Source organism: Ciona robusta, chromosome 10, assembly GCF_009617815.1.
Source record: "Ciona robusta chromosome 10, ASM961781v2".
NCBI classification, from domain to species: Eukaryota; Metazoa; Chordata; class Ascidiacea; order Phlebobranchia; family Cionidae; genus Ciona; species Ciona robusta.
In genome coordinates this window covers 7786731-7798125 of record NC_143244.1, presented here as the reverse complement: position 1 = coordinate 7798125, position 11395 = coordinate 7786731, and the positions used below count along the sequence as shown (strand labels likewise).

The 11395-nt window shown below is 35.8% G+C and overlaps 1 protein-coding gene and 1 non-coding gene across 2 annotated transcripts; both read right to left on the bottom strand.

The window, feature by feature from the left end:
* Window positions 1-291: 291 nt before the first annotated feature.
* On the bottom strand, window positions 292-432 carry LOC149730404 (U4 spliceosomal RNA). Its single transcript, XR_016385949.1, has one exon. It is a non-coding gene; the product is annotated as a U4 spliceosomal RNA (small nuclear RNA).
* Window positions 433-899: 467 nt separating this feature from the next.
* LOC149730403 (X-linked interleukin-1 receptor accessory protein-like 2) lies at window positions 900-11154 on the bottom strand. Its single transcript, XM_089886010.1, has 15 exons — window positions 10996-11154; window positions 10516-10655; window positions 10117-10251; window positions 9509-9656; window positions 8988-9118; window positions 8479-8584; window positions 7861-8018; window positions 6682-6764; window positions 6083-6172; window positions 5397-5644; window positions 4816-4977; window positions 3580-3686; window positions 3043-3171; window positions 2010-2211; window positions 900-1626 (listed from the first exon to the last, which is right to left on the bottom strand). The coding sequence occupies exons 1-15, from the start codon at window positions 11081-11083 to the stop codon at window positions 1553-1555; spliced, it is 2001 nt and encodes a 666-aa protein (XP_089742136.1). The 5' UTR covers window positions 11084-11154; the 3' UTR covers window positions 900-1552.
* Between the last annotated feature and the right edge of the window lie 241 nt (window positions 11155-11395).

Sequence of the window (11395 nt, the reverse complement as noted above, 5' to 3'; positions counted from 1 at the left end):
ATAAATTTATATTTGTACTGTATGAGTTTTCTGCGTCAGTTTTTTACAAACAAAATAAGGTCTAACCCATAGTCAACTTGTAAGCAGTGTCATTTTCTATGTGGATTATGAAACAGAATACTCATGTTATAACGACTGTCGTTGCCTCGCCACGCAAGGATAAATAAGTTCATTCATTCGGAACGTTACTAATTAAAATGTTAGTGTCTATTCTGGCCTCGCTATTTAGGAAATGCGTTATGTTCTTGTACGATTTCTACCTACAGTCATTCTACATACGTAATGGTAAAGGTTCCGGAAAACCCATCAGAAATTGCCACAGTCGACGGTTTTTCACGTCGACAGGGCGGGGTATTGGTAATAGTTTTCAACTAGCAATAATCGCGCCTCGGATAAACCTCATCAGCTACGATACCGCCACTGCGCAAAGCTGAATAGACATGGTAGGATTAGAAGATGAATTAAAGAAAACATCTACGGTTTGTGGGGCGTGTGTGGGAAATCGTTTTTTTTACACGGTTTTGTTGTTTGCCACTCACGTGACTATTATAAATCCCATTATGCGCGACGTAAAATAGAAGTAACAAACACTCCCCACTTTAGAGTAGAATATTTGCCTAACTGCAGTCTGCAATGTATATATAAGTAGATACATTTATAGTAGTGTGGGGGAAGATGGGACACCTTTAGCACATAATATCTAAACATTCTAACCGTGTTTGCAACAATTAACAATTGTCTATGGGAGTCGTGGTTTTATAATTCTTTAATATTCTTTATTTTACGACAAAATGGGACGAGAATGAAAAGGTGCCCCATTTTTCCCACCATACTATACAGTATAACACAGTCATTCTTAATACTTTTTTGGTTTTGAACTTTATTAATAATCAACAGTAAAAACATACAACTTCACGTTTATTAGAAACACAAAACAAACAAGTTAGGAAAGTTCTATTGAACAAAAACGGCAAGATCACGTTAACCAAGTATGCATGCACAAGATAAACAACTTTGAACAATAAAATGTGTAATCTAACATTTTAAATGACAAATTCTACATACATTAAATATAGAGTAGGGTGGGGAAGATGGGACACCTTTTCATTCTACTTTCTCGCGGTCAGGATATTTGGATATGATGTGCTGAAGGTGTCCCATCTTCCCCCACCCCACTATATCACGAATTCTATATACAACACACCTAATAGCAGCAAGCATGTTTTGTGTATTAAGTTATTTTTAACTCCCTATTTATGGATTATACTTTAATCCTAGTAATTTGATAACTTCTGTAAACCCAAAGTGGAATGTTATAAATTTTAATAAAATTAAAAAAAAACTCTATTGATATATTTTGAAAACTGTTAAAATACTGACTTATTTTGAAAAAACTACAGATTTCTCATTTGTGTATAATGTTCAAAAAAAGATTGAAGAAATGCTTTATAAGCGTTAGAGCACAGCACGTGTTATAAGATATCCCCCTGACCCCAAACATATGCAAAGCTTGCCCTTTATGTTGACATTTTGATGTTTCACGAACTGTACATCACACTTGTGCATCTTGTGTTCCATTCTCATCAACAGTTGGAAAATAAACGTCAACTCCATCGCTTAAATATCCTGGAAAATAAATTAATTTCAATAAATCAGAGACAAAACGTGAAATGCAGCAAAACTAGTTACTTTATAAATATGCAACTAAATTTATTAAACATAGCTAATTATAGTGATTTTGTTACCCAATAATTACACCATTTTATGGTCTTGCCAATCAGTTTTGTTAATGGCTGATTGCATTTCTAAATTTAGTTAGTCAAAAACCGTAAAAGTGTATAAAAAAGCATCATTGTCATAATTCATAGAACTTATATTTTATACCATCAACATTTTATTCATAAAACCATAATAAACAATTAACATTTGAACCATATAACTCCTTATTCAAATTTTTACCATATGAACCACATAACATATATATCAAGCTATTAACACTTGATCTTTACTTGGAGAATTAAGCTCAGTAACGTCAGTTGCGGTGCTGATGCCACGATGGTAACCATTTGGTTTCCCGTTGCCATTCTCATTCATGGGTGTTGGTAGACTAGTGGAATGGGGGTTGATCTTAGGCATTGCTACATCAAGTTGTAGTTTGAATTTTCGCAAGTTGAATTTCTTGTCATCAGACCATATAATAGCATGGTTGAGCTGGTAAAAGGAAAAAGCACTTAATGAAAATTAACCCTAAAGCTAAAAATAATACTATTATGAACAAAAAAATAAAATAAAAATTAAACACAACACGAAAAAAATTTTAAAAAAGTTAAAACAAAACTAAACTACAAAAAGAATGAATAAAACCTCTTTAACAGCGAATGGCAGGGCAACTAAAGTTGTTATAACACGGGTGTTCTGTTTCATACACCTCGTGCCTACTTACGAGTTACCACGTATGTAACTTATTTATCCTCACATGGCTGGGCAACGACAATCGTTATAACACGAATGTTCTGTTTCATAAACCTCGTCTCCTATTACGAGTTGTCACCCATAACCAAAGGGCAAAGGGCCAGTGTGCTAACCACTTTGCCACGACCTCAAGTTATATCAATTGAGGTTTTACGACCACGTAAAGATAAAGCAAGTTACATTCATTGGCTTATTCATTCATACAGAAAATCACAAAGTTACATACCTGATAACTTGTAAGCTGACACGAGGTGTATGAAACAGAACACCCATGTTATAACGACTGTCGTTAGCCCGCCATGTGAGGATAAATAGGTTACATACATGATAACTTGTAAGCGGGCACGAGGTGTATGAAACAGAACACCCGTGTTATAACGACTGCGGCCGTTGCCTCGCCATGCGAGGATAAATAAGTTACATACATGATAACTTGTAAGCGTACACGAGGTGTATGAAGCAGAACACTCGTGTTATAACATCTGGCGTTTTACGGCTACATTCGAATAAAACAAGCTACATTCATTTAAGGCGCTAAACACCAGTTATAAACACCCAACCCATATCTACCTTCAAGGCCCGACAAACCATCTTACAGCAAGCATCTCCTTCGTTGGCTTTTTGTTTAACAAATTCCTGAATCCCAGGAACAAGAATGAAAATCACTTTTCTTCCCGACTCGATCATTTTCATGAAGCTCTGTAGAAAACATGGCCAACTTAAACAAAACATTTAATGTGACATAATTTTTTATTTACCGGTATCTCATTAAATACAACAACCAAGATCTTATTATTTATTTCTTCAAAAACAAATATCACAATAAATATCAAATTATTTAGGTCGCAAAACAGTTAATTTTAGAAAACGAATTTAAATTAAAACAAACATTATTTCATTTTTACTTTGTTTTTCACTTGTTTTTTCCCCATGTTTTTCTCTATGTGTGGCAAAATGGTTGGTATATTGTATTAAATATGCTGTAAGAGCTATAAAAATAAAGATACAACAAGCTACAATATGTAGCCTATATGATACAAGAGATTTTGTATTGTATTAAATACCTCTGGAGGTAAATAAAGATACAACAATCTACATTATGCTTACCTGTTGTAATCTGAACACACTCCAGTTATCCTTGATGTATTCAGATGTTAGTATAATAACCACTCTATGACATTTTGCCATGGATTGAATAGAGCTTTCAGCAATGTCTGCAAAGAACTTTATTTTAAAAAGATTTTAAATGTTGCTTATAATTAGTGTTTCAACAAAACGAGAACAGTAAGGAAATATTATTTAAATGAATAAATGTAACTTACTTTATCCTCGCGTGGCCGGAAAACGACAGTCGTTATCACACGGGTTTAACACCTCAGGCCAGCTTATGAGTTACCATGTATATTACTTTGTGGGTGATTATTTTTTTTTTGGATTTTTTTTTTATGTATGGCTGATAATTTGGACAACCCATTAGTGACCACTGGGTTGGAGCAATTGCCGTTAAGTGTCTTGCCCAAGGACACATACGCCCACAATTTAAACAACAAAGATATAAAATTAGCAGTAAAATAATAGCATGCTGTGGATTAAAGGTGGGGGGAATAGCATCAGTTAAAAAATTGTGGTTGTTCCACCAAATAAACAAAATTGTGGTTGTTCCACCGAATAAAAAAAATTGTGGTTGTTCCACCAAATAAACAAAATTGTGGTTGTTCCACCGAATAAAAACAAAATTGTGGTTGTTCCACCAAATAAACAAAATTGTGATTGTTCCACCGAATAAAAACAAATTGTGGTTGTTCCACCGAATACAAAAAAAATTGTGGTTGTTCCACCGAATAAAAACAAAATTGTGATTGTTCCACCGAATAAAAACAAAATTGTGGTTGTTCCACCGAATAAAAACAAATTGTGGTTGTTCCACCGAATAAAAACAAAATTGTGGTTGTTCCGCCGAATAAAAAAAATTGTGGTTGTTCCGCCGAATAAAAAAAATTGTGGTTGTTCCACCGAATAAAACAAAATTGTGGTTGTTCCACCGAACAAAAAAAAATTGTGGTTGTTCCACCGAATAAAAAAAATTGTGGTTGTTCCACCGAATAAAAAAAAATTGTGGTTGTTCCGCCGAATACAAAAAAAATTGTGGTTGTTCCACCGAATAAAAACAAAATTGTGGTTGTTCCACCGAATAAAAACAAAATTGTGGTTGTTCCACCGAATACAAAAAAAATTGTGGTTGTTCCACCGAATATAAACAAAATTGTGGTTGTTCCACCGAATAAAAAAAAATTGTGGTTGTTCCGCCGAATAAAAAAAAAATGATAAACAATATACACTCACAGCCATTTGATTGACCATCACGATTTTCATCGAACAATCTGTAACCGAGTTTCTCCAACGTATCACGTGTTGTTGCTAAAGCATCGCGCGATTGCTGTTGCGAGAAAATATCCATTTCAGTTGAGTACTGGTACGACAAATATGCTCCAAAATCATTCGTCTCTGAAAAGATTAGTAGTTTTAGTGTTATGTGTCATTTAGGGTTCAGTGCTCTGCAGGGATGTCTATATAGAACATAGGTATAACATTTGTAAAGGTGTTTTTCACAGCATATTAATTACAAGTGCTCTATTTAATATGGTGCAGTGGAGAAGATGGAACACCTTTGCATTCTATTTTCCCGACCCATTTGGTAGTAAACAAAGAACATTTAATGAATTATAAAACCGTATCCTCACGACTCCAATAGACCGTTGTTAATTGTTTAAAACATGATCAAGATATTTGGATATTATGTGTTAAATGTGTCTTCCCCCACCCTACTATATCTGAGAAAATACCCGATAGCTTGAGCGTTCTTAATTATTTAAACCAGTTTTTATTTAGTGTATGATATTGAACCAAGGTAAAGATATTTTTACCTGAAGTGTAGGCTTTGAAATATTTCTTCCAAAAAACTTTTGTGTAGACTTGAAAACAGCAAGCTAACAGTATCACTGCCAGTACAATTATCAGCAAAACACTCAGACCAACTGAGAGGCCGACAACTAAAGGAAAGTTGTTGACGTTTTTTTCCATTATGATAACAGAAGCGTTACTGTGGCCGAATTTCTTTGAAGTTGTTTCAACTGAGATGGTGTACGTCCCAAGGTCACTCACTTGAAGGTATCTAGAAATAAAAAGATAATTAACCCATATTACTAGCCGATACCACTCAATATTTTGGGGGGATATAACATAATATTCGTTTATCTTTTCAAAAACGATAATAAGATCAAATTATTCAAAGAAGGAAGAGAAGGAAATTAACAACAAAATTTCACACAATTTTTTTGCTATGCTTTTAGAAACATTGTTGTTAAATTTATTTGAGCTTCCCTATCCGTACACAAATTATGGTTTTGCATTGGCATACCTATTTAAGTATGCAGCAAATTGTAGCCTATATAATGGGTGAAAACAAAAACGTAAGAATGATATAAACTTTATTTTAGCTTTTTCGGCAAAAATACCAGTATAAATATGCCTGGAAACAACAGTATATAGCATGAATGATATGTAGTGAATAACAGCTCATAATCATTAAAAAGCTTTCTGTGGTACTCACGGTATATGCAGGCGCAGTGTGATTATTTCAGGACCAATTTGTCGCTCCGCAGCTGTAGCAACATGGGAGTAACACGTTTGTTCAAGGTTGCTGTTTAATATAAAATAAATAAACGAATGAAATTTATTTCGTCTCTTCGGCCGTGATAACGAAGAACAAGAGAGTTGACAAAAGCGAAAAGACGGGTAGTAACGGTAAAACAAGAGTTGTAAAAACACGCTTTGAAAATATATTATAAAGTACCAATATTTCAACAACACATGTATGTATACCACTCTATAATAACATATTGTTTACTTATCGCCTTAAAAATGATGGTGAAAATCATGTTATTTAAAGAACGAAGAGAAGTAAATCAACATTTGTTAAAATACGTTATTAATACCATGCATACATTACATATATAACACTCTGTCACAAATATAATCACATAACTTTTGTTTATCTCTTTAAATTGATTGCAAAGATCATGTTATTAACAGCGAAACAACAGTCGTTAAAACATGCTATGGATAAAAGGTGCGGGAAACAGAGTCAGTTAAAAAGCAGGGCTGTTGCACTCAATAATATAATGTGTTTATAATGGTCTTTGGACTTACTATGAGCACGATACTTTAGGGGTGTCGATACTATAATGTGTTCCTCTGACTGCGTTAACGCATGTTGTGTTGCCTTGCATATCCTGGAATAAAAACTAATTAAACGCCATACAAATAAAGTTAGGAAAGTTATCAAATGAAAACAGGGCTTAAATACCAAATAGATACAAAATATAGAATGGTCAACTCAGTAACATTGCCATAGGCGCCTAACATGGGTATGCAAGGTAGGTGTGAAGACCCTAGAAATTATCTGGATTTCCATGAGTACCCAAATGCATAAACAACTTAATATCACACAAACATGTTTTAAAATAAACACTATATAGTAGTGGTAGTACAATGATTAGCCCTATTAACCAAATAAATAACAATAATGCGCTAAGAAAAAATGTTCCTCCTTTAGCCAGCATGAACTTTTATCTTTTGAAACTGATGGGTAGCCTGACTTTTAAAGGTTAGGCCGCTATGAGTGGTATACTATGAGTCCGGCGCCGGCGTAGTGGTTAGTGCGCCTCCATGTAACCATTAGGTAATGGGTTCAAGGCTCGTCGCTGCTACCATTGTGGGCGTATGTGTCCTTGGGCAAGACACTTAACGACAATTGCTCCAACCCAGTGGCCACTAACGGGTTGTCCAAATTATCAGCCATACTTAAAAAAATGAAAAATCCCAAAACAAATAATTACCCACAAAGTAACATACATGGTAACTCGTAAGCTGGCACGAGGTGTTATAACAACTGTCGTTTTCCGGCCACGCAAGGATAAAGTAAGTTACATTCATTCATTCATACAATAGATGGGAAAAACGGGACGCCTTTAGCTCATAATATTCAAATTTGATAATTTTTTAAGCAATTAACAACAGTCTATGGGAGTCGTGAAAATACGTCTTTATAATTCCTAAAATGTTCTTTGTTTACTACCAAATGTGACAAGAAAACAGAACGAAAATGTGTCCCATCTTCCCCACCCTACTATATGTGTAGTCCCTTTTTTATTCTAATTTTTCTTTATATTTGGTAGTAAACAAATAACATTAATGAATTATAAAACCTTATCCTCACGACTCTCTTAGGCTGTTGTTAGTTGTTTAGAACACGGCCAGGATATTTAGATAATATATGTTAAAGGTGTCCCGTCTTCTCCCACCCCACTACACATATTATATCCATACGTTAGATTGGCTCCATCGCATAGTAAGCGTTGTTGAAGTCGGTCGACGGCCGTTGCCCAAGTTGACTTGACATTCTATAGTGATGTTTTCACCAATGGTAGCAGAGTAGAGAGAATGCTTACAGTGGGTGCTGGGTTGCGTGTTCGGGAATGTAGCGGCTGGAAAAACACTTTTATTCAACTTGCAAGTTTGTCATAACTCGTAAGCGAGCGCAAAGTGTATGAAACATAACACCCGTGTTATAACGACTGTCGTTGCCCCGCCATGCGAGGATAAATAAGTTACATACGTGGTAACTTGTAAGCAGGCATGAGGTGTATGAAACAGAACACCCGTGTTATAACGACTGTCGTTGTCCCGCCATGCGAGGATAAACAAGTTACATACGTGGTAACTTGTAAGCAGGCATGAGGTGTATGAAACATAACACCCGTGTTATAACGACTGTCGTTGCCCCGCCATGCGAGGATAAATAAGTTACATACGTGGTAACTTGTAAGCAGGCATGAGGTGTAGGTAACAGAACACTCGTGTTATAACGACTGTCGTTTTTCCGCCATGTGATGATAAATAAGTTACAATCACAGGCACAGATGTAAAGTTATATAAACTACTTACGTCTCGCGCACATTGTGTAGTGCACAACGTAACGTTGAAGTCCGTTGTAAGTAACCAGACAAGTATATACACCAGCGTCGTCGTAGGAAAAATTCGGTATGCTGAGCTGTTGAAGTGAACACCATGTAAATATGTTGTAATATGATTGAACAATAATCTATATATGATATAGGTAAAGTCTTACACCCTGCTAAGATATATAACTTTGTGGGTGATTGTTTCTTGTATGGCTGACAGTTTGGAAAACCCATTAGTGACCACTGGGTTGGAGCAATTGGAATTAAGTGCCTTGAACAAGAAAAAAACGCCCACAACGGTAGCGGGGAAGATGAAGAAGAAATGAAAATTGTTTCGTCTCTTTGGTCACGATAACGAAAAACGGGAGTTGACAAAAGCGAAAATACAGGTAGTAACAGTAAAACAACAGTTGTTAAAACACGCTTATTGATAAAACAGAAAGCAATAATGTTTTGGATAAAATTAGTGACCGTTACAAGTTACATACTAACCTTATTAACACTGCCTTCCGATCCTTGCAGTATGATCGCATTGGGAGGAATTGCTGAGCAATTACGAAACCAAGTCCCATTCATGCTCTTCGCTGCTGTTGGTCCAAGTGGCGAATTCAGGGAACCGGGAACTAAGGATCGTAAACCTTAATTAAGCTTTGAATATGAATGAATGTAATTTATTTATCCTTACATGGCGGGGCAACGGCAGTCGTTATAACACGGGTGTTCTGTTTCATACACCTCGTGCCCGCTTACAAGTTACCACGTATCTAACTTATTTATCCTCACATGGCTGGGCAACGACAGTCGTTATAACACGGTTGTTCTGTTTCTGCACCTCGTGCCCGCTTACGAGTTACCACGTATGTAACTTGTGGGTGATTGTTTTCTGTATGGTCGACAATTTAGACAACCCATTTTATGCAGCGAGGCATGCCATGTAGGGCCCTGGATTTATGGCAGAGTTGGCTCATTACCCCAACGATCACTATATCAAAGAAACTCATTTATTTATTTACCTTCGCAGCTAAAAATTTGTCGTTGACCGACAGAACCCCTTGTTTTAGAAGAAGTTTCGATTTTAAAACTATCCTCGCAAGTTTCTTTGGGGCTCTCGGCTATAACGATGTGCAGCTCACTGTAGTAACATTTATTGGTGTCAGCGCCCTGTAAGTAATTAAGCATTATTTATCTGGCGTAAATAATACAGCGCATCGATGACCTGTAAAATACATGAATGAAATTTTTCGTCTCTTCGGTCACGAACTCAATATAACGAGGAACGGGAAAGTTTACAAAAAGCAAAAAGAGGCGTAGTAAAGATAAAACAACAGTTGTTAAAACACAAAACAGTAAAGAATTACCGTTTTAGATAGAAAGTGTAACCGAAGTAATTGAACATTTTGTATCAAGTGCAACTGATGAGATGTTATATTAGGTGTTGGCGGTACAGTAAGTTGGGGTAAAATAAAAATATACTCAAATTATACAACGGAAGCTTGGCGACTCTGAAAGTGCGTTGTTAATTGTTAAAACACAATTAGGTAATATGGAATATTATATTATGACGACATCCATCTTACTTTAACGCAATAAGTCTATATCATAGTTCTATTACTATACATACTTTTCCTTGTAGAATAAAATTGACAGGTGAACTGGCTTGCGTGTCTGGGTTTTCATAGTTGTAATATAATGCGTCGTCGAAGTCGCCCGTTTGGTTTAGAAGAACCACGTGACTATCCATGTCCCATATGATGCACTGAATATATAAATTAAACGTTTCTTGTATTTATGCTCCCGATGTTTCAACTTGTATAAAGAAAAAACTTTCTAATCAGGTTGGTCGTATTCATCATGTTGAAACGACACAAAGAAAGAAAGCGAAAAATGCTGATTCGTTGAGTAAGAAGAATCGAGACACAACTACGCAAAATGTGTATGAAACAAAACACCCGTGTTATAACGAGGGTAAATAAGTTACTTACATCTATAACAATGCGACAATACAAGTCACAAAACTTACCGTGAATACGGAATCATCTTCGAGTTCAATCTCAAAGTTCTCGCAATTAATCGAGTAAGGCCAACCCCTATAAACGACCCACGTCTCATTGCTTTTATTGCTGTCAATCAATGTACAGTTTGTTGGGGAATTGAAGTCAACTGTGAAAGATAATATGAGGTAAGATGGGATACCGTTAGTATATTGTACTGTGGGGTAAGATGGGATACCGTTAGTATATTGTACTGTGGGGCAAGATGGGATACCGTTAGTATATTGTACTGTGGGGCAAGATGGGATACCGTTAGTATATTGTACTGTGGGGTAAGATGGGATACCGTTAGTATATTGTACTGTGGGGTAAGATGGGATACCGCTAGTATATTGTACTGCACCAAGAGAAGGGAATTAGCAGCAAAATAACAGTCGTTAAAAGTTAAAACACGCTACCGGTAAAAGCTACTTGAACAAAATAAGAAGAATAGTTTCATTGTGTTTTACCTCGGTTTATAACGCTGACTCCAGCAACAACATGCAGCCAAACGGTTATCAAGGTAATACAAAGATATTTATGCATCCTAACTTCCATTGCAGATCTGTTTAAATACAAAAGGATTATATAGTAGGGTGGGGGAAGATGGGACACCTTTTCATTATATTTTCTCGTCCTATTTAGTAGTAAACAAAAAACATTCTAAGAATTCTAAAACCATATTCTCACGACTCCCATAGACCGTTGTTAATTGTTTAAAACACGACCAGGATATTTGGATAACATGTGCTAAAGGTGTCCCATCTTCCCTCACCTTACTATATCACTTACAAACATTGTAATATTATATAGTCTGCAGAGAAAATACACAACGTTTTTATACCAGATGAGCCGTCGAAAAGTTGCTTA